General features: G+C 40.7%; 1 protein-coding gene across 5 annotated transcripts in view; it reads left to right on the top strand.

Annotated features, from left to right (window-relative positions):
- Window positions 1-22,917, top strand: part of FAM13A (family with sequence similarity 13 member A) — a 317,773-nt gene extending 294,856 nt beyond the window's left edge. For 4 of the 5 annotated variants that reach the window (XM_058547500.1, XM_058547499.1, XM_058547498.1 and 1 more), the window contains 9 exons: window positions 9-147; window positions 1,161-1,242; window positions 2,069-2,289; window positions 2,951-3,034; window positions 10,687-10,782; window positions 12,269-12,352; window positions 17,845-18,041; window positions 18,614-18,715; window positions 20,981-22,917. In XM_058547500.1, coding sequence (XP_058403483.1) covers window positions 9-147; window positions 1,161-1,242; window positions 2,069-2,289; window positions 2,951-3,034; window positions 10,687-10,782; window positions 12,269-12,352; window positions 17,845-18,041; window positions 18,614-18,715; window positions 20,981-21,107 — 1,132 coding nt within the window. In that variant the 3' untranslated portion in view covers window positions 21,108-22,917. The remainder of the gene's footprint in view (window positions 1-8; window positions 148-1,160; window positions 1,243-2,068; window positions 2,290-2,950; window positions 3,035-10,686; window positions 10,783-12,268; window positions 12,353-17,844; window positions 18,042-18,613; window positions 18,716-20,980) is intronic. The other variant, XM_058547501.1, reaches the window with a different exon arrangement.
- The last annotated feature ends 1,359 nt before the right edge of the window (window positions 22,918-24,276 follow it).

Here is a 24,276-nt window from a genome sequence, read left to right as displayed (position 1 = left end):
CCTCCCAGGCGGCGGAGCTCCTCCCTGGGGTCCTACGATGATGAGCAAGAGGACCTGACACCCGCCCAGCTCACACGAAGGATTCAGAGCCTTAAAAAAAAGATCCGAAAGTTTGAAGACCGATTCGAAGAAGAGAGGAAGTACAGAGTAAGTGCCTCCTCGCCGTCTTCTCTTCTCGCCTCCGCTCCCCGACATGCCGGCCTCAGCAATACAGAGAAGTGACCAAGGTTTAGGGAGAGTTCTAGGGAAGCTCAAAACAAAAAGGCAATAAAAACTGGACGATAAACCCCAAACATCTTGTATCAGCACTTTTCTTGAACATTTCCTTACAAATTTCCTTACATATTTCATATTATATATTATATATACATATAGTATTCAATTTTATATATTGTGTATTATATGTTAATATTAATATATAATGTATTATATGTATTATGTATATACATATGTATGTACTTTGTGTAATTTTATGTGTGTACAATAATATATATTAATGTTATATATTAATATTAATACATATAATATATATGTAATTATATTGTATATAATATGTATGTATAATTACATATATATTAAATATTACATGTTTCTTTGCAAATTTCCTTACATAGTCCTTGCATGTTTCATTACAAATAAATTGTATGCTTTACTCTACGTTTTGTATATTTATCAGTAAGGAAGAAAGGGAAAAGTCACTAAATGAAGTCTTGTTTGGCTAAAACTTAATTCCAGATTATCTTCTAAAGTTTCATTAGTACAGACCTCACTCTACTTTCAGCTCTATCCTTAGTATTTTCCACAAGGGTGGCAAAAGGGCATTTTCCATGGTGGTTGTGTGTGAAATATCACATATCTGTTAGCCTGATGGGTTGAACCCTACAACTAATGGAAAGGGGCCATGGACTTCATAGAAGTCCATCATCATTAAAATCCAGCATTTCGCCTCTGAGAAGTTCTTTGAAAGCATCAAAAATAACCAGATGTAAAGAAGGATGATGGAATTATACCTGTGAAGTTTGCTCTGATTGATCGTAGTTCATTTCTTATCCCAACGGAACTCAACTTTTCCTTCCTGTTTACAACAAACTGATCATCAAACTCCTCTTCTTTGTCCTGCCCCAATTCCAAAACATTTACTCTAAATTTCCTTTTCTCAGCCTTCCCACAGTGACAAAGCAGCCAATCCAGAGGTTCTGAAATGGACAAATGACCTTGCCAAATTCCGAAAACAACTTAAAGGTAGGTGAAGGTCTAGACCTATGGCATGGTTTCTATAAAATAAACCAGGAGCAGAATCCATGATCTCACCAAGTGCCGAATGCCTTTGCTAAAATATTTCAGAAAAGATAGGTTCCTTGAAGCTGTTTCCCAGTGCTCTCAGTATTTAGAGGGTACCTTCCCTGTGTCTTCCCATGGTCTCAATCACAGGGTAACCCAGATCAGCTAACATGCAAATTCTGCAACATTTCTTCATTTCCTGAAGTCACTAATGTAAGGATGTTGATTTCAATTCAACACTTAAGTACCTGTTTATTCCAAAGTTCATTTGCTGTGGTCTTAGAGAAGACATATAGACACAAAAGATGAATCTGAAAAGGGTTTGTCTCTGTCCCGTGAAGAACTTGCTGTCTTTTAGGAAATAGAGTCATATAAACAAGTAAATAGAATACAAAGTGAAATAATTCCAAAATGAGGTACATAAGTCATATAGAAAAAGTTGGCTAGTGGCTGGGTGTTAGATCAGTAAATACCTTTAAACACTAAGGGAACAGTATAGGAAGACATCTGCCAAGTTGCCAGCAAACAGGTTGGTGTGGCTAAAGCACGGATGCTAAATAGCTAAAGCTTTCTCAGGAATTAGCATTAGGGAGACATCCCAGATAATCCAGGAAGACGTTATCATTATCTCGGGTTTTACGTAATAACCCAGGGTTTTCAACTAATATTATAATTAGATACTCTGAAAAAAGATGGGGCTAAGCAGCTATTAACACCACAGAAAAACAGTTTGGGTTCAGCAGACATCAATTCTCATATAGCTCTACCCCCAAATCTTTTCAAATAGACTCGAAACTAAAAATATCTGAAGAGGACCTAACCCCCAGGATGCGGCAGCGAAGCAACACCCTACCCAAGAGTTTCGGTTCCCAACTTGAGAAAGAAGATGAGAAGAAGCAAGAGTTGGTAGATAAAGCAATAAAGCCCAGCGTTGAGGCCACGCTGGAATCGATCCAGAGGAAGCTCCAGGAGAAGCGGGCGGAGAGCAGCCGTCCTGAGGACATTAAGGTGTGATGATTCTGTGAAGGCCCCAAGCTGACTGCTAACCCTAAACCGCCCCAGTCAGCATGGTAGAAACACAGGGCATGCCACATAGATCCCAGTGGAAAGAGTGACGGAGCGATGCCTTTTAAAACCTCCTCCTCCCTTATCTTCCACACTCTTAGATGTCTAGAGAAGCAGATGAAACAACTTTAGAGTGTTTTAACTGTAGGAACTTTGGTTTTTGACTAAAAACTGAAAGCAGGAAACTCTGTTGTACAGATTGCAGAATGAACTTGTTTAGATTAATAGACGGTTTGTTGATTCTCTGAGGTAGAAGGATTATAGACAAACCTTTGGGACTGGGTAACCTGTAACTGTAGTCATTGCGGGGGCCATTAAGCTAAGCCCCTTGTGCCTCACAGCCTTGCTTACCTCAGTGTTCAACATGCCTTCACCGCTGCGTGGGAGATACAAGTGGTTAATGATGATTCTGCTGTGCTATCCGTATTTCTAGCAAAAGGTCAGGAGTAGCTAATTCCCACGTGAGCTTTGGTTAGAGCTAGGGAGAGCTGTTGTATGAGGATGCTTTTTAACCTTTAGGAAATTTGTTTAACTAAATAAAGAAGTTGGAATGTTCACAAATGTCCTCCCTCTCTCTCACTTCTCTATCCTTGTGTTTATACAGGATATGACCAAAGACCAGATTGCGAATGAAAAAGTGGCTCTGCAGAAAGCTCTGTTATATTATGAAAGCATTCATGGACGGCCGGTATGTGAATATACTGAATTTTCTGATTGGGGTTAATTATCTGGCTTTAGAAACAGATCTTCCGTGTTCAATATTTTGCAAATGAGGTTTCCTGATGTTTAGGAGATTACTATATCTTTTCACCATAACTAAGCTTTCTGAAGGCTAAGCTGATAAGAGTTCCACTATCTAGTAGATGCTGAATTTGAGTTCCAAAAAAAGAATTAGTTTGCAACTAAAATTTAGACACTGGTGTCCTGCTTCAAGGGGAAAAATTGTGGAGGGGGTATTGGTTGGTGCACAGAGCCCTGGAGTGATGAGACTTCTGTGTCCCCAGGTCTGCCCCCATAAGCTGTCACTGGCTGTGGGCACTCTTACCCGTAAAATGAAAGTGTTAAATTAGAACGATCTGCCCTAAAATGCAATCTCTGCAATACAGTTGTGACCAGTGTTTGTAGAGAAGTTCCAGCAGCGCTTCAGAACCAAAAGTGTGAGGAACCCAGAATGTGGCGTTGCCTTTCCATCACAGCAGGAAGCGCTGGGGCCAGTTTGTTATTCAGCAAGTGTCTATTGAATGTTTGTTGTTAGTTCTGGGGGAGACAGGAGCGTGCGAGGCTTCTGCTCTCCTTCTTACGGAACTTGTAATCAGATAGCCTTGTCGGTTTCTCGCAGTGACCTTCTGTTCAGAATGTTGTCAAGAACCCAATAAAACAAATTCTTAAGAGCAAGTACTGAGCATGAAGTTTATGTTCACAGAAGAATTTTTTATATAGCCAAAACGCATAGGTCTCTTTTCCAGTCTCAGCCATGGCTATATAATGGAGATACTCTTTTTATCTAAAATATGCTCTTTTAAATAAAGAAGCTTACAGAATAGTGCACTGGACTCTAAGGTCTGTGCAGGCAGGGATTCTGGGTTTTGTTCACCTAATGGTGAACCTAATCCTCAGCATCTAGCACAAGGCCTGACCCATAGCATGTGCCCAGTGAATTATCTGTAGAATGCATCCTCCACAGTATTTTGGTTCTGAATTTATCAAATTTAAATTAAAAAAAAATTTTTAAATCTGGAGCTGGTGATGATTGATTTTGCTGGCCTGTCCCTGCAGTGGAAAAATACTGACGCTCTAGGAGAATGGTCATGTTTCAAGCCAAGTTTTGTTTTGGATTTTTTAAAGGCAGTGAACCAACTAGTAAATGCGCTGGAGTCAAATATGTTGTGAAACTTTGTCCTTCTCTCCTGGATTATTCAGAACTTGCGGAGGTAGAGCTGAACTGAGTGGGAGAAAACCCCTCTCCACTGGGGCCCAGTCCTCGGGGAAGGAGGCAGGAGTTGTGTGTTTGCTTCTTTTCATTGTGTGGATGGGGGTTATGACACTGATAGACTCCTTTAAAGACTTCCGTGCCCGAGGCCCCGAGAGCTCTCAGCTGCATTCTGGTGTTAAACTTACCACCAGTCCTGGGTTTTGGGTGCCGTGGTATTGGTCGCCCTGACACAGACTCTCTCATTCTGCCTGGACTGTTGCAACCTGTGGGCACTAGGATCAGCAGACCTTGATTCAGAACCTGGCCCTCCCGAGACCAGCTCTATAACTTTGGGCTGCTTAGGTAACCTCTCGGGGGCTCAGTGCTTTGTCTGTATTATAGCAGTCTGTTGTAGGTTGTCATGGAGACTGAATGACATTACACACCCACACACACACACACACACACACACGTTTACCTGTAGGTACTGTCTGGCACTGAGGAAGTGGGGGGTGGCTTGGGGAGGAGACTTGCCCAGTAAATGGTAGTTTTCACTTCTGTTACAATTCTATGTTCTGCTCTGTAAGGCCCACTTGCTATTAAATGATTGAATCAGGAGAACAAATGCACATTTTTTAGCACTTTTATCATTAGAAATATGAAAGATCAGTTCTTGGCCCTGCCTTATTATTCCCTTTTTTCCATCATTCTTTCAGGTGAAGGAAGAACAACCTTTTTGGGTCCAGGTTCTAGCATCTCGTAGGGCAGGGAAGAATTGCTCTAGGAAGTTTGGGTGTCATTTATTCCTCGTCCCAGGTCAGGCTCTCTGCCTCTGTCTGGAACGTGATGCTCCAGCCTCCACCGGAAAAGCAGAGTTCATTTGACGTCTGGCCAGTCTGAAAATCGAAGAGTGAACTTTTCATTCTGAGATCTGTGGTATTGCCATGGACCCTGAACTGTAAATACCATTTGAGCAACACTTCTTAAAAGAAAAATACATGTACTTCCGGAGCTAAACTACCATTCCAGACCCCAGTTTTTTTGAGAAAAGCAGGAGCTCAGAGCTCATGGGTTTTTGCCGAGTCTGCAGATTCTGATTCAAAAGGACACTGGCTGTTGAAATCACAGGCCCAAACTGTTATCTGCCGCTTCTACGCATTCTTTAACTAGGCTGTTTGCTTTAATGGGGCACTTTGCGGACAGACGGGCACGTTTTTGAAAAGCAAAAACACATTCATTTACACACTGGCACATAAATCCCTATTAATTATTATTAAAGTATGTCCATTTCAACATTGAAGAATTTAATCAAAAGACCATGTCATGGAGAGAAGTAAACAGATAACTGCAGCTCCCTGGATCACCTTTATAGACCACGCCTCAATAATAATGCAGAGGGGTGGAGAATGAGCTCCTTGATATGAGCTTCTGGGTTCTTCTGGAGTCTCTTCTTCATTGGTATATTTTAATCTTGTGTTTTAAAACCTTGGGAACTAACATGACACTAAATATACCATGTCCAAATTTAAATGCAAATTCTAAAACCAAATATAAGTAAATACTATCCTTTGGTTATGTGCTGTTTGGGATTATCTGATCTTTGCATAGTCAGCCTACTATTTTTTACCTGAAAATGAAGAAGGAGCGTTGCCGTTTTCCCAGTCACTGGGCAAAGAATGCAATAGCTATAAGAATCCATCCCATTTGTCTTCTCCTGCTAGTGGTTTTATGACTCAGAGGTACCCCTCCACACACAAACTCAAATCACTTTTTGTTGTACTAAGAAGATTTTGAGGCAGTGCAGTTTCTTGTCTGTGGCATAATTTCTCACAAAATGGTGCTTCCATGCTACTGTTCATAGCTAGAGATCTTTGTGAATTTAGTATAAGCAGAGCTGTCAGCTTGGAAGGCAGATTCTTTATATTAAGAAGGCAACTTGGTCAAACCCTAATAGAGGATAAGGCTACATTGTGACACTGTGTTAAGATCCTACTTCATGTCTTACTTATTTGTGAATGGAAAGAAAACTGGACTGGGAGTCACTAACCCTGGGTTCTTGCCCCAGATCTATTGCCTTGGGCGAATCATTGCCCTCTCCAGTGCTTAGTTTTATGAAAATAAGGCTCTTCTAGCTCTAACATTCCATGCTTCTAATCTTTATCCTCAAATTAAAAACATCAATCATTTTATCTTTCACCTCTGTGACACTGTCCAGGTAACAGCAACCAAATTGCTCCTGTTGAGAAGTTTTACTTGAGGCTAAGACAAAAACTATCACTAAAGGTAAAGGCAGGCAAATGCAATTGTCTAATCAGGCTTTTGTGATCTCTATTCAGGACTCGCCTCTACTCAAGTGTGGATAATTATTGGCTGGTGTTCCCTTTGTACCTTGAAATATTATCTGAGGCTTACAGAGCAACCAAATAGGGTAGTACAAGTCCAGTGGATGAAGATTTCTTTCAATCAAAAGCAAAGATAGAGTGAAAGGTGCTGCTTTCGCCCATTAGATCTTCATGTCTAGGTTTTTATGTTGTCTTGATTTGTGTGCAAAAATACATCTCAGTAATAATCCTACTCCACACATTGGAAAGCCATTCAGAGCTACCACTTAAATGAAAACTAAATAAAGGTTTGAAGCAAGAGGAGTGAAATTGTGTTGAAAAGACAATACACTACATGCTTGCCCTCAAGTCATTTCCAAGCAATTATGAATCAGAATCTGAATTCTGCAGTTTACCCAGGAAACCGAGACTCCGAGAACTTCACTGACTCATTCAAAGGCCTATTCTTAATTAGTAGCAGAATCCCTGAGCAGCTGATGACTCAAGAATAAGAGATGTCAACTTCCGAAAAGTTTTCCCATGGTCCACTTAATATCAGCTGGCCCTTTTTCGACAGTTCAACCAAGGTCCTGCTCTGTTTCCCTAACTGTTGGTTAGATTTTGACTCTACTCACAAATCCAGCACTGATAATTGCAGGTGACGTGGATTTACGATGGGTGACACTTGTATTAACTTTTAGTATCACCAAGCCTTTGGCTTCAGACATATATCATGAAAATAATTCTGCTGTAAATCAAGTAGTATTCCTTCTATCACCTCAGACTTAAAGATCTTTGATATTTTTGGTGTTTAGATATTTCTCTCAAATGCCAGTGTTAACTTTGGTGGAATCATGAGGAGTTTTAACTCTCCACAGTCAAAAACTGGATTTTATCAGATCACTCACAGGGGATTAGTTCCTGAGGCTCATTAATTTAAAATATGAATAGCTCATAGAAAATCTAAATAGTATCATAAGCCAAAGAATTAAGCCAGTGATCCTCTTCATCTACTCCAACTAGAAAATTTGGTTTTTGAACAAAGAATTAGACAGGAAATTGATTTCTGTCAAATTTGCTATATCTGGATGATTTTACCAGCTAAGTTTCCTTCTAAAATCCCAAGTTGCCTACAATCCAAAGATGTTTCTGCCGAGCAACTAGTAATAGATTGCTAGTCTACCATGGGGAAATGCTGGCTCCTTGTCATTATTTTTATTTTTAGTATGTCTTTTGATCACGAAACCATCTATTGTTTATCTTACACAATAATATTTCACCACGTCATGTGTTGACAATTAGGATGTGCCTTAACCTCATGTGCAACACATTTAATAGATACATCTTGTATAAAAAAATTATTTCATGTGTTCCAGTCCTAAATTTTATCATTTTACATGTGAGCTTGTACAAGTCACTCCATTTCTATTCCTGAGACTTATTTGTGGCTATTGTTGAACTTTTGTTGAAATATAACACAAATACAGAAAAGGGCCCAAATTATAAATATATGTCTTGATGAATTTTCACAAATTTTATAAACACATCCAGGTAACCAGCATCCAGATCAAGAAACAAAATATTGCCAACCTTCCGGAACGCCCCCTCATGTCCCCTTCCAGTCAATACCATGACATCCCCCAGACCAAGAAAGACCATGTCTTGACTTCTAGCACTGTAGATTCAATTTGCTTATTTTTGAACTTGATATAAGTGGAACGTTACAGTGTGTATTCTTTGGTATCTGGCTTATATTACTCAGCTTTATTTTTGTGAGATTAATCCACGATATTGCATATAGCTGTGGCTTATTCCTTCTCATTGCTATGTAGTATTCAATTTTGGGAATGTACCTTATTCGTTCTTCTGTTGGTGGGTATATGGATGGTTTCCAGTTTGGGGTTAATATAAATAGTGCTGCTATGAACCTTTTTATATATGTCTTTTGGTAAATTTAAGGCGCATGTATTTGGTATATACGTAAGAGTGGAATTTGATGGGCCATATGTTCAGCTTCAGTAGATACTGCCAAATAGTTTTCCAAAATGTTCCACCCTTAGAGTGGGACATCTAGTCCCACTAGAGTTCTAGTGGTTCCAGAGGATTCCAGTTGTTCAGCGTTCTCACTGACACTTGATGCTCTGTCTTTTCATTTTCGCTGTTGTGGTAGGTGTGTAGTAGTAACACCTGTGGTTTGATCTTCAATTTTTTTCGTATAAAACAATTTCTGAGTTCCCTTCCAGTTTTACAGTCCTTTTTTATGAAATACCAATTTTAAAATTCTTTGCTACAGTAGATAGTAGAAGCAGGAAAATGCCATCCTCCTTTTAATATTGTGATCACAGGAAGAGATAGAGATAAAAGATTATTATCATTGCTGATGATAGAAAAGCCATAAAATGTTTTTGCATAGTGGCAGTATCCTATCCTAGCTTGTGAAGTTTATCCATAGTTCACTTATTGTTGGTCACTCTGGGAAAGACAAATATAAAAGGGCACAAAGGATAACCCATTTATGCATAATCCAGAGGTGTCTTCCAAGTTGGAGCCCCAAAAGGCCCATTAGAGAAAAGGTCAAAGCTAATAGTGCCTGCCCTTCTGTACCTCTGTAATTCTTGCCTTATTACGTGTGCAATGGAAGTAAAATGCAGAAGGCAAACAGCAACTGAGAAACAAAGATACGTCATCTCATTCACCATTTAAGTGAACAGGGGAAATGCTTGCATACCTATGAATTGGGCACACTTATTTATGTTTGAAGTATTCATTCACTCATTTCACAGATATTTATGGAATATATCAGGCACTGAAAGAGCTACCAGGGATACAAAAACACGAACTCCTGCTCTCAAGGGGCTTAAAGTCTAAAGGAGGAAACGAGTGCATCACCAAATAATTACTGAGAGTGTAAAAATGTGTCTTTGTCTGCTGGGGCTGCTACGACAAAATACCACAGACTGGGTGGCTTATAAACAACAGAAATGTATTTCTCACAGTTCTGGAAGCTGGGAAGTCCAAGATCAAGGCACCAGCAAATTCAGTGTCTGATGAGAGCCCCCTTCCTCGTTCACAGACAGCCATCTTCTTCCTGTGTCCTCACATGACAGAAGGGGTAAGGGTGCTCTCTAGGGTCTCTTTTATAAGGGCACTAATCCCACTCATGAGGGCTCCACCCTCGTGACCTAATCACCTCCCAAAGGCCCTAATACCCTAACATCAGGGATGTTTCAACATATGAATTTTGGGGGGACACAAACATTCAGTTTATAGCAAAAGTATATCTTGAAATTACAGGGTATACAGAGGTTGAAGTAGGTGACACAAAGGAAAGAATGAGCAGTTCTCCCAGAATGGGAGATGTTGGAGGAAGGCTGCACAGGGGAGGTGGAATTTGCCAAACTAAGGAGCAGAGAGGAAGCCATTTCAGGGCAGAGGGAACTAGACAAGGAGGTGTGAAACAACTTAGTTTCTCTCTGGAGCTTGAGGTATGATGGGGGAGGAGAAGCAGATGATGAGGGGCTTCAAATACTGTACCTGGGAGTTGGGCTCACTTCCTCCCCACTGTCTACAGAACCAGTCCTTGAACATTCTGGGGCCCTGTGCCAGATTTTAGGGATACAGAGATGAATCAATCCATGTATTCTATCAGTAGATGTTCCTTGAATAGCTACTATTTGCCAAAATCTTATCCTTAAAAACACAACAATGTCATGGGAGAAAGAGATATGTAAAAAAAACTGGTTACAGAACTGCATGATAAGTATTATGGTAGAAATACGTGCTTTCTTCTTCCCTGGACCTGGAAAATAGTAAATCATCTGGGAACTCTGAACCTTGAGGAGTTTGAAGCAGGGAGCTAATAATGGTTATATTTTTGATTTAGGAAAAGCAATACTGCTGACGGAGTGATTTCCACTGATCTGCAGCTGACGTAGATACTTTAAACAGTCGTTGACTAAATATTGTTGTCAGTTTAAATACATTTTGTAAGAACACTGCGACTTCAGTTGAATCATCTGTGCTTTCTCTAGGCGCAAAGCATGCTTGTCAGCTGGTCGCAGGACCGTCAGGAGCAGGCTCCTCAGCTCTCTTGTTCTTGCTTTTCAGGTAACCAAGAATGAACGGCAGGTGATGAAGCCACTCTATGACAGGTACCGGCTGGTCAAACAGATCCTGTCCCGGGCCAACACCATACCCATCGTTGTGAGTACGCCGCTCGCTGTTGTTGATTGCCTGGTTGAATGGGCCCTGGCTGCATTAACAGGGCCCTAACCTACTTTCTCATTAAAGAATAGGCTTTAGTAGTTGAACCTGCCATTCATATCTGTGGCTCGTAAGCTTGAGAAATGAAGAGCTTATCAAAGACTTCTGAGGCTACGTTTGCCAAAAACGAGCAAATCTGAAGCTGATAGAGTATTTTTCTTTTGGGAGACGTGCTTTGGCCCTGTCCATCTACCTGACTCGTGCTGGGCTGACTCCCCCACCCTCTCCTCAAAGAGCACCAGGCAGACAGGGCTGTGCTTTCTCCAGGCCTCTCCTCTCCAAAGAGTGCCTCTCTAGTTAACAGTCTCCTTTTCCGCTCTGGGAGAGGGATAAGCCCTTGGGAATCACATCCAGGGAGAAATCCTCAAAGGAACTCAGGAGAGAGAGCCTCCTCTTTTTGGAGGATGCAGAGAAGTGTAAGTTGGAAGAAGAGAGAGGGAGGCTAATGATTGTGAAGTTGCTCTCAGTGGCCTCCATCCTTGGACTTAGCCGCTTTGGGCTCTGAGTTTTGATTTTGGCAAGAGTAGGGAGCAGCAGCTCGCCCTCAGCTCTGGGAAAGCCTCTCGGGCTCTGGCCAGCTTGCTGTCCTCCCTGGTCCCCGTCTCGGCTTTTCCACCCCAGCTCGTGAGTGCAGAGTTAGTGCCCTACCCGTATCTCAGGGAATCACTGGCCTGGGCGTCAGTGCCCTCATCTCCAGGGCCCTGGGGCTTCCTCTGCCTGGTTTGTGGCTAGCAGACACAGCCTCGCTTTTATGTTTCATTGAAATGCATATTCATCTTAGCTGCTGCTCTTCTGTTCCTGCTTTAAATCTCCCTCTGTATTTCTAGGCCTAAGTTACGGTCTTTGTATGTCTTTTAGCAGTGTACTTGTTCATATGAATGAGGGAGGCTCCTGAGACCTCAGGCAGGTGTGCTTGACAAAATCTACTTTTTTCTGCAGAATAAATTAGTAAACCAGCCAATAAAAGGATTAAATCTAAGGAACCATTTTCATTCTCCAGTCAGGAGCCCTTAGTGTCCCTACATAGGGTGAAGGGGCAGCCTTTGTGTATGGCTGGATGAGCTTACGTTATTCGAGTTAAAGCTTATGACAGTTGAGATGTTCCCGTAGTTATTGTGCTTGGGGGGAAAGAGGGCGGGAGGCGGGCGTTTCTCCTCAGGTTTTTTCTGCGTGTTTGGTTAACATGCTCATGTGCTGTTCTTGCTTCTCTGTGGCCCCTTTGGTTTGTGTGTGTGGGCTCTGAAGTGAAGCATCAACTTGGAAAAGAACTTTGTTGTCTCTGCTTTTCCTGGGGAATTTTGGCAGGGACGGGTTGGAGTATATAGTTAAAAGGCAGTATAAACCCCGGTGAGTCATAGGAGGCGGCGAGCTGGCGGGCAAGGGAAAGGAGTTCGCCATGTAACCTCCCTGTTAACGCCTGTCGCAGGGTTCCCCCTCCAGCAAGCGGAGAAGCCCTTTGCTGCAGCCAATTATCGAGGGCGAAACTGCTTCCTTCTTCAAGGAGATCAAGGTGAAGACCTCCAGCAGCTAACCACTTGCTCAGTCTGCACCAGTTCCCTCCCTTCCTCCCTCGGATGGAGAGGGGTTGATCGGGCGCTAGGGTGATGGCTTCCTGTTGTGTTCCCTAAACATCGGTAGCTGCGTGTAACCAACTTGAACAATCCCTTTTATTTATATTATAGACGAGCTGATTTCCTTTGTTTCATTTCGTGCCCCTGCTTTTTGCTGTTTGTTTTGTTTTTAGTTTGCTTTCAGGGATGATTGTTTTGTTTTATTTTCACAATGTTTTTTGTTTTGGGATTTTTTTCCCCTATCTGGAGAATGGATTTTCTGTATTCCAAAATTTTATTACATTAGCTCATCGGGTAACTTTTTTAAAAAGCCTCATTTACTGAGTTTATAGAAAAACCAAAATTAACAAAGGCCGATATACACAGCACACAATAAAAAGTTACCATTTCATAGACAAATGTCTAGTTGTCTCTGACAGATTTGCCGGTGCGTTTCCACCCGCTCTTCCTTCCTCTGTCTTTCTCCGGCAAGTTTAGTCCTCATTATGAGTTTTATAATCCGTTCTTGGTCTGTGAATGTGGTGCTATGACCGGCAGTCATGAGAACACATGCTCTGATTTTTTCCCAGTAGCAATTCTGGATTTTATACAGATAATCCTCTCCTCAGTGGCTACTTTTGCTAGTATGCGAGGTATAATCTGTGCCCACAGATCTGTGCGTCTCTGAAGGGACCTAATTGGCCTGGGCTGGGATCAACCTCTTTCATGTTTTTGTTTCTAGACATCTTAACAAGCCGGACTGCCTCATGCAGGGCTCTAGGGATGAAAAGTCAGAGTCACTCATTTTTCAAAAATCAGTGATCATTTTTCAGCAGTTAAATTGGAAGAGGGAGTAAAACCCAAAGCAGAAGTGAGTTTTAAGAGTTTTCACTTGTCATATTGCTATGACAATTCCAAGCTTGGGGTGCTCACTTATTTGCTGTAGTTAGGAACGATTATTTCAGAATATGGGGGCCTCGTTCCCACCGAGGGACACCAATTGAGAACCACTCCATTTTCTTGCCTGATTCTCATCATTCTAACTGAGGTAAGGTACTGGAAGCTACGAAGTCTTCTCTTTTATTTACCCTCTTCCTTTTCTTACCTCTTAGGGGTCTTAAATACTTCATATACCTAATTTTAAGGTGTTAGGCAATGATTCATGTTCACTATTCATGTTATTTTAAATAGAACTTATTTTATGAAAATGCTCTAAATGTGAAATTTAAGGGAATATGCTATATTGTATCTTAAAAATGAGAGCTGTTTTCTAACAATAAGACTTGATGTTGATGAAAAGAGACAAGTATTGGCTAGCTGGTAATTTCACAAGAATTAAATCTTAATTGAAATTTGGGCAATTGTGTGTATGAGAATTAGCATATTTCTCTTAGAAGCATGTGATAGAACTGTTACTAGATACAAATGTGTTCTTTAATGCATCCACTATATGACACTTAATAATTGGCTCATTAAACAAACGGAAGATATACTAATACTGCTCTTTTTTTTTTTTTTTTCTTTTTTTGTGAGGAGATCAGCCCTGTGCTAACATCCGCCAATCCTCCTCTTTTTTTTTGGCTGAGGAAGACGGCCCTGGGCTAACATTTGTGCCCATCTTCCTCCACTTTATATGGGACGCCGCCACAGCGTGGCTTGCCAAGCAGTGTGTCGGTGCGCGCCCGGGATCCGAACCAGCGAACCCCGGGCCGCCGCAGCGGAGCGCGCACTTAACTGCTTGCGCCACCGGGCCGGCCCCCTAATACTGCTCTTTTTAAAAGAGGACATTCTCCCAAATCTTATCCTTTAGCTTAGTTTTTATTTTTTTCACAAGTATGTTTTAGCCATAGCTCTTCTACTAGCCCACATGATGGTCAAAATTTCAGATAATTTTCAATGATTACATTGCTTTTGTAAATAGTGTTGTCTTTTAGTTCATTTTGTTCCAATTGGCCAGGCTTATTAGCACGTATTTGGATTGTATAATTCTTGGCAATTCTGGTACAATTTAGAATTTGGTGTGTGTGCAGACAAGAAGATTGTATCTAAGTGGTTTCTTTAAAAACCGTCCCTGGTTTTAAATGCTTATGGCAGGAAACCGGCTGTGTATGAAATAGAGCCAGCTCAAGTTCGGAAGCCTTGGATCTTCCAACCCCCAAATCCTAGAGATTGTCTAGTCAATTCTCCTATTCAACATGAGAGTTTCACCTAACAGAGACACTGTCCCGAAGAAGTGACTCCATCCTGAAGCTTGAAAAGTTTATAGCAATGGGGAAAGTAAGGTCACTCATCAAATGGGCAAAATATCAATAATAGCTAAAAACTTATTTTGTATTATTTTATAATTTTTAAAATTATAAAATATTATGTATGTAATTTTAGAATGCATAATAAGTTTGATAACTATAAAATATCACAATTTTTGAAAATAATTAAAAATTATAATATCTATGGTTGTTATTAATATATTACTTTCTACTTAATAGGCTTAGTTTTGCCCTCTGGAACAACTTAGAATAAGCATACCACTTCATCCTTGAGAGCAATTCGTATATTTACAGTCACCTGCCCTGCCCCCTCCTATGCACACCCTGTGAAAGGTTTTTCTCCAAGTTCTTCCTACTATACCTGTGTGATACGGGTTCCAGACCTTCCAGCAGTCTAGTGGCTCTGCTCTGTACGCACATACCAGTTTATCTCTATCCCTCTTAAAAACTGATACCCAGAACTGAACACTATTCTAGATCTGGTTTAACCAGCAGGACAGAGGACCAAGGACTAGTCCTGACAGATTGACTATGACTGTCGATGTATCGTGAGTTCATTTTAGTCTTTCTAGGGCAGGGTGTCTCAGCCTCAGCACTGTAGACATTTTGGGCTGGATAACTCTTTGTTTGGGGGGCTGGCCTCCACCCACTAGATGCCAGTAGAGCACTACAACCACGCCTGCCCAGCTGTGACAACCAACAATGTCTTGAGACATTACCAAAGGGCCCTTAGGGGGCAAAATCAGCCCCTGTTGGGAACCTCTCCTCCTGGGCCTGTGTCGCTGTTGATGTGTGCGATCCCCAGCGTCCGTGGGCTGCTTATCGTCTGTGTCCAGCTTTTTTCTTTCTCACCTAATTATAGGACCTTGAAGTTTTCCAGTTACTTTTCATACTTCTATTCCAGCCTTATGAAATAGATCGATTTTGTATTCCAACACACCAGATATCCCTGCCCACTCTGTATCATCTACGCATTTTGTGAATATGCCTTTTGTGTCTTTATCTAAGTGACTGATGAATGTTGAGTAAGGCAGGGTCAGAGAAAGAGCCTGCTATGGACTTTCCTCCAGATTCACGTCACAGTTGCATCATCCCTCTGCATAAATTTTCACAACCAGCTTTCCTTTGATAGATCAGCTCACCTCATTCTTTATTGAAATCCAGATATTATGCCAATCCTATCAAAAAAGGAAAAATGGTCAGTTGTCATGATTTGTATTTAAGGAGCCACCGCTAGTCACTGTCGATCACTGATTCTTTTTCAATTGCTCATGCATTATCTATGTATTCATTCCTTCTAGAATCTAGCTGGTAGCCACAGCAACCTGATTGATGGTCTTACAATTTGAAGATCTATTTTGCTATTTCTCTTTTTTCCCATAATTTTCAAAGCTTACTGAGAATAGTTTTGTTTATCTTCATCTTAAAAAACATTGAGTTCTCACTATGGGCAAGACCCATTCTCACATTTTTAAATTCTCTCAGGACCTTGGGATATAATTGATAAGGCCTGGACACCTGACTTCATTTCTTATCTATCTCAGGCTTTAATACTCGCAATAGTAACTTGCATTTCTCTTTTAAAACTGAATTACTAGACTGTTTAACAGACATTTATTGAGCACCTACTGTATGCAGGCATTGGCCAGGCTCTGGGGACAGCAGTGAACAGACAGGCCCACAGCCCTACCTCCGTCGAGTTTACGATTGGGTGATTCCACCTGGTCTTCCTCATCCAGGGAAGGGGGAGGGAGCAAAAGGCAGAGCGGCACTGCCTGTGTGCAGGTGAACCTCATCGGGTGTCTCAGTCCTTATCAGGACCAACTGGGGGGAACTGTCACTTTCTCCTACAAAAAAGAGAAACTCTTAAATTATTAATTTAAAAGTCATTTTTACTCTGTAAATTTAAAAATGTTTTTAATTATTTAAATTTTAAAAAATTAATAGTGACCATGGACCAAGCAAAGAGATTGAAGATCTGAAGTCACAGCAAACAGAATCGAGAAAAGCCACCCAATTTTTGCCAATTTTAACTTCATGCCTTCGTAACTGTACTTTCATTGTAGTTACGTAATAGTCCTTTTTTTGTTTGTTTTGCCTGTTTGTTTGTTTACATTATTGCTCTTCAGAAGCACCATTATAAACATACCACACTTTATGGTAAGAAAATCCACTGCAGGCAGTTTGCATACTGGTATTTTGACCACCAGTGGTAACTACACTGCCTTCTGAGATTCATTTGCTGCATTGGCACTGAAGCCACTTGGTTTAACTAGAACAATTGATGTTACACTTTCTGTTGTTCATGTAACTGTACTCCTAACCAATTTTTTAATTTTTCAAGATATTAGGATATTCTCTTCTGATCTGACTGTACATTTTGGCAGTAAATTACTTTTTTTTAAATCTTTTTTTCAGACTCTGATGTTATTTCTCCCATAGACTTACATAACTTTAAATTGGCATTAAGCAGTTCTAATTTGACTTCATTCTTTTCCTAATTGCATTATCATCACGACAGAGAATATCATAGTTTTCTTAGAATCTTGGATGCTGAAAAATACAGCCATGGCCCTTGGAAGTTCTTTGAAAAAACTTAAAGAGTTTTATGATTCCAATCATGGGAAGATAAATGTTTTGATCTTCTCAAAAGTTCCCTAAATTTTGTGCATCAAACAACCACACAATATTTTATAATCTCAACTCTTAAATATAAAGACTGTATTGTTCAATTTCTGAAAATGTTCATAGCTTAATAAAAAATATTTTCTGAGGTACACAAGTAATGGACTCCTTAAAGCACTGATTGCTGGTGGTGGATTTTGTTATGTATTGTCAGAGAGCTGGGAATTTTCAGATTCTCTTCCTTCATTTGATTTAGGGTATAAAATATGATGGTTGTTCCTTCCTACCCTCAGCCTTGATAACTGTTAATTGTGCTGTACATTCATTTTTTATAGTTTTATAGTCTTTCTCTCTGTGGAGTGGCTGTGTTTAGTGTTTGTGTTGTTTACTGTGTATAGATATTCTGTAATAGATCCACAATGTGCATGTGTGTTGCCAGGTATAGATGTAGAAGAAACTATGGTATCTGGATAATTAAATGATTGTTATATGATACTTGCAATGAAAGAGTGCCAGAAAAAGTGGCCACATTTTTATTGGGGTTGCTCTGTTATCTCCAGGAAGAAGAAGAGTGCTCAGAGGATGACACCAATACAAAGCCAGACTTCACAGTCACTCTGAAGACTGATTTCAGTGCACGTTGCTTTCTGGACCAATTTGAAGATGATGCTGACGGGTTTATTTCCCCAATGGATGATAAAATGCCATCAAAGTGCAGCCAGGACACCGGGCTTTCAAATCTCCATGCTGCTTCAATGTATGTCATTTGGGTGGTGGTGTTGAAATGTTTTGGTGAAAATCACTTTCTTAAATATTATTTCAGCTTTTGTATTTAAATAAATTGGCTGACAAAACCCAAGTGATTTACCTGTGGTGCATGGGCGTGGATAAAACAGTGCATTTTTTTAACTTCTGGCTCAGTGTTTCATATGCTTCCTCCCATGTTCTTCAGGGCAGCATCTGAGATCTTGCTCGAACAATCAGAAGGTCTCTGTAAATGGCATTGTGTGGTTCTGTGCTCCACTGCTCATCACTTAACACTCACTGAGCACAGATGTCATCTCTTCCTTTCAAAGCAAAGTGTGACAAAGTGCCATGGGATTTCACAAGCCCTAAATAAGGAGCAGGAGCTCTGCAGGAGCCCGGAAGCCGTGTCTCTTGTCAGTCTGCTTGGGCTTCGTCTGTTCCTCCTGCCCCTCAGCTCCCTCAATAGTTTTTGCTTTTATGTGCTTCCCCCTTGTCCACAACCCCTATCGAGTTGCATATTCATTACGTTTATAACAATTCGGATTTAACTCAAGTTTCTTGAACTGTTTCTGCCCCTCTTAGACCTGAACTCTTGGAACACCTCCAGGAAATGAGAGAAGAAAAGAAAAGGATTCGAAAGAAACTTCGTGATTTTGAAGACAATTTTTTCAGGCAAAATGGAAGGTAGTGCATGCTGTGTTTTCCTTCCCTTTCTCCCTCCCCCTCCACACACACGTCCTTCTTTTTTCTCTGTCAGGTCTGTGCAGTCCCTCCAGGTGGGATCCACTCTGCATCCTTCCTGTAACCTAGTCCCTGGGGTTGTGCGCAGGTGAGATGGTGAGGCGTGTGTGGTCCTGCAGGAAGACATGCTCCTGGGGCAGTACCCCCGACTGATGCAGATTCAGCTAACATTCATAAAACTAACCTGTCACATCAAATTCTAATCTAAAATGAGCAGCTGGAAGCTAAGTTTCCAGTTGACAGCACTGGTTTGTTTTTCTATGTTTTTTTTTTATCTTAAACCAGAAGGAGAAATGAGGAAAGGAGAACTCTAAATCTTGCTGGGTTTTAAGCTCATTTTAAGAGCAAAGACGATGGTTGTCAAGTTTGAATAAAAATATACAAGAAGCAGTAGGCCCACCCGATGGATAGGGTCCCTGGAGAAAGTCTAAGGCATAGTGTGATCATCCTCAGAGAGCATTACACTGAGGAAGGTCTTCCCTGTTTGCGAGTGACTGCCCCAGAGCGTCTTACTCAAGTCACAGGATGAGACAAGGACAGAAGGTAGAACAAGGAATAGATTTGCATCTCTTACGTTGGAGTTCTTTTATTTTAAATTGATTTTGTTTTACTCCAAATTATTTAAACAGTATAAATATAGTTTCTCTTTAATTGCCCTTTCATACTTCTCAAAAGTATTGGGAAATAAAAAGCTTCATAAAAATTAACTTTGGCATTTAAAATGTGTTGTATTCCAATTTATTTCAATTATTGTATAAATTTATTTTTAGGATCTGTGATTTGCATCTGTCCTGTAATGACCTTATTAAGATTTATAAGTTTTTGTATCTAAATATTTGCTTTTCTTTCTCCATGCACTGCAGGACATTTAGAAAATATAGATAAACAGATAAAAGGGAATAACACCCAAAATAATAATAATACCCAAAGACAAACCAGGATTAATATTTTGATGTATTTCATTCCAATCTTCTTTCTAGGCATGTTTCTGATTTGTCTGCTTATCTTTTTTCCACGTAATTATAGTCACATTATGCACAGATAGGCTATAGAGGAGAAACTATATGTAATTATATAAATGTCACAAGTGTTAAGAAAGTATAATTGGGAATTAATCATCATCATACAAGTTTAGAACTCTGAGGGACTTCAGCTATCATAAAATCTGGTTCTGTCATTTCGTATCTGAGGCAAGGAAGCGCCTCAGAGGGCACGGCTGGGGTGTCAGATAGTCTGATTCCCACTGCCCTGTTCCCTTCACCACCCTCTGCTGAGAAGCCATCTAGAATCCTTTCCTTGAAGAAGTCAGGGCATGAATAAAATACGTTTATTTTTAGTTCATTGAACAAAATTAAATAAGCCCCATGCTCCCCCCTCTCCCATATTTGTTCTTTAATAAGAAGACAAGGAAGCCTGGCATCTGAATGTGTGACGTGCACGTTTCCAAGTGAAATGAGAAGCAGGCCCGCCCTGCCCGACGGTTGAGAGCAGTGGCTGTGTAGTCAGCCTGATTTCCTGTTCCTGTCTCAGTGGGTGTAGGCTGTGGGTAATAGCATCATTTTATCAGGTTCCTGTGAGGTTATCTGAGATCATGGATACAGAGTAGCTAGCACAGTGCCTGACCCATAATAAGCTCCCAATTAATACTTGTGCATGTAAAAAGTATGAATATAAAATTACGCAGTAAATTGTAAAGGCTTATTAGTATTATATGATCCAATTGCTGAATTCCAAGGCTGATTTTATAATCACTAGGAGTATTAACTATCTGTTTTTGAAAAACCTGTAAATTATGGGTATACCAATTGCTAATTAGAAATTTAATGACTCATTAGATGAAATAACATTAAAAGTGAGAAATTATTAAGTATAAATAAACCATTTCAGTATATGGAGACTCTTAATGTGAATTCATATACACCAGCAGCAGAAAGAGAAAATTTCTATATTTCTTAGTCCTTCATATTCATTCTACGAGATGCCAGATTAACATAAAAACTCCGTCACGTGGTGCCTTTGCGGGGAAGCTGCCTTTTGCTGCTTGTCTAAACCCAGCTGCAGTCTGGATACCAAGTGACACTTGGCAGCACTGATTCTACAGGTGATATACTACAAAGTTTCCACATGACGAGAATTCACCTGCTGAACGGTAGCATCTAGGAGAGAGAGCAAATGATCCTCAGGCTCCTTTCCCTTTGTTTCCATTAGAAATGTCCAGAAGGAAGACCGCACTCCTATGGCTGAAGACTACAACGAATATAAGCACATAAAGGCAAAACTAAGGCTCTTGGAGGTGCTGATCAGCAAGAGAGACACTGATTCCAAGTCCATGTAAGGGCAGCCCCAGCCCTAGCCGAGGGGGCTGGGGACGCGGAGTCAATTTGCCACCTGCCCCCCCGGGTAAATAGCAGCTCTGCGGAAACTGGAAGGCAGCCGTGGAGCTGGACCTGCAAAGCATGTAGCCCTTCTGCCTCCAGGCCGTTGGGATTGGCTCCAGTTTCCATCGCCTACCTTAGAAACCGTCCAGGTGGAAGAAGGCAACTCACCCTGACTTAAGAATTTTGTAAGGGAAAGTCAGGATCCCTGCGTGCCTCCGCGTGTGCACGCACCCACACACAGGCGCTGTAGTGGAAGTTTTACTAACACTAGCAGTGATGAATCACTACATTGAGACACACTCATCTACAGAGAATACACACTGTTCTTCCCTGGATAACTGAGAAGCATGAAACCATTCTCTGTCTAACTGTGATAAAAACAAGCTCAGGACTTCATTCTGTAGAGCGAACGTGCTGTGCAGGCCCGTGTTCTCTTTGGACCCAGTCAAGTGGGAACATGCATCGGAGCCCTGTTTGCTGCCATGGCCATTCTTGTGACCTTTCCCCAGAGCCGCACCTTTACCCGCTCATGTGAACTGTTCCCTTTCAGCTCTCAGGTAGATGAAGCTACATCTGCCCAGAATGGCAGGGCAAACATCTACTTGAAGGTGTGTTTCTTCAGGACTTCCTCAGCTGACAGGATTTTGATCCCTGACTAGGGCTGGATCATCTGTAGAGGACAGAGAGAATATAGCAGTAGCTATGTTAATGCTGATTTTTAAATCAGGTAACAGGGTGAAGAGCCTGGAGGATTCTTTGCTACACATTGACTGCACTTATCAGTCTCAGATTTTAACATCCGACACTAAGCGAGGACAGCTTGCCATGGCAAACTGTAGGGGGCTTAGTTTCATTTTGGCGCTAGCCAGACATAGGGTCTTGCTTTTAATTCCTAGCTTAAGTGTAGAGGATTGTGAGAGAGGGAGAAAGAGCCTGTGTTCTCAGCCTCCTGAGGACTTAGCAGAGTTTAATTTTTTTTTTAAAGGAAGCCTGCACTAAAATCCCCTAACTGAGGGGTAAATGTAGCCCTCAGAGCTCAGCCCAAGGCAGAATCTAAAAGCACGCTCTTTTCAAGATCGTGTATAAAGAGAACAAATAATGGGGTATGGCCAATTATGATTGTAATTTTTGCAAAGACTGTGTCACAAAGCTGTCCATATTAGACATTTTGGAGGGACCAGGAATTTAAGACACCAAATGATGCATCTCTGTAGTGTGCTGACGTCACTTTGTGATTTGTCCTTACTCTCTGAGGGTCTGTGTCTGCACTGAGGAAGGCGGGCTCTCATTCTGCCTGTCCATCCCAGGCCCACCTGTGTGCTTGGTGAGGTCGAGCACAGGTATCTGCACACCAGCTACTGATGCCAAGAGAAGGCATTGAGCAGGCTCTGCCTTTTGAAGGTAATGTCGCAGGATGAACAGGACAGCAGGGATGCCCTCCTGTATGTTTTGAGACTTGCCTTCTTAAAGGGTACCATTTTGTTTTGTTTAATAATAATAAGAAAATAAAGAGATTGTAAAACTCTACTGACTACTTGTCAGTTTCAAAAAAAAAAATGGGTTCTTGAGAAACTGATCAGCTTGGATTTCTAGCAGCATTTTCCATTGCTGAAGTGAGAGAGCAGCCTCTGTTAGCAGAAAATCATTTAAGTCAGGAGTAGGGGAAAAAGAATACCTTTAAGTTTGCTGTTAAAAATAATCATATAGAAGCATGAGCTATGTGTTGGAAATGCCCTGGTTTACTCCACACACTGAAAGACAGTACCTAATCCTACAAATTTAAATGTACGTGAAAATATAGTTTGGTATTCTTTACTCTACTGTTTACATTGCAGATCGCTATAATTTCAAGGAGTTATATTATAAATAAATGATGCACTTTAGAACCTTTTCTATTTTTGAAATCTGAACATGAATCATTCACATGACCAAAAATTGTATTTTTTAGAAAAAATACGTCTAGTCTGTCCTTTTTCAGTAATTATTCTCTTAAATAAGTTATAGTAGAAATCAGATCATTACCAGTTAACTTTTAAAGCACATCTATGAGTATTGTTTTGAAAATACTAATATGCTACAGAATTTAAAAAGAAAAACTATATAAATGAGAAGCTACTAAATGTTTCGAAATCTATTGTTTTTGCCAAAGTTAAATTAAGTAAAAGATTCGTTCAGGAATCCACATTCAAATTTGTATGATTGGATAAAAGAAAACAAGTTATAGTAAAATAAATTGTGTACGGAATGTCCTGTTTTGCTTTGTAATTTCTAATGATCTATATACTTCATAGAATGGCACCCAGATTAAGCGGGGAAGCCCTGTTTACACTAGATCCTATCTAAAGACATGTTAGTCAGTAGGTTCTGGCTTTGCCCAAAATGCTGAGACAAATTTGTTTCCACAGCAACCATTTCTGCAGCCCAGGGTCTCAAGGCCCCAGAGGCGGTGTCTTAATTGGCTTCACACAGAACTCTCTGGACTGGGCTTTTTCCTTTGCGCTCTTGGGAATGTGTGTGTTTATTAGCACATGCCAACAAAATAAATGTCAAGGGTTATTTAATAACAATGCTAAGTAAAGGTGAAGCATGAATAAACTTGATTGTCTGATTGTAAGAACCAGAGATAGCAGAGGCTTGTAATTTTCACTAGCATTTGCTTTGACTGTGTTCAGTCTGAAGTAAACATTGAAATAGATGTTTATATTAGGCCTGGAATCATTACTGCATTTCATCTTTGAGTCATTTAGTCCGGATTTCACTTTTTAGACATGTTTGTGCAAGGTGTAGGATAAGGGCCTGCTTAGAAGTTTCTCAAGACAGCTGAAGTTTGTCTTGCGCTGGGAGAAGAAAGCTCACATAATCTCAGTGATCTCCCGATTCAGGGAAAATTTCCGTGAAAGAGCAAGTCAAATTTCAGACTGGGGAACTAATTTTTTTTTTTAGTTGCTAGCTATACTGCATTGCAAGCTAATAATTAGCTTTCTTCCCTTTGGTTGCCAGTTTGGAGTCAAAAGATTATTATTTATTGCCAAGGCAGGGATCAGTGATGTCTCTATTTGCAACACCAGTGTAATTTTTGCTTTGTCTGCCTCTGATGCAATGCTTTCGTGGTGGCAGAAGAGCCTA

This window comes from Diceros bicornis, chromosome 8 (genome assembly GCF_020826845.1).
Source record: "Diceros bicornis minor isolate mBicDic1 chromosome 8, mDicBic1.mat.cur, whole genome shotgun sequence".
NCBI classification, from domain to species: Eukaryota; Metazoa; Chordata; class Mammalia; order Perissodactyla; family Rhinocerotidae; genus Diceros; species Diceros bicornis.
This window is presented reverse-complemented; position numbering and strand designations above follow the sequence as displayed.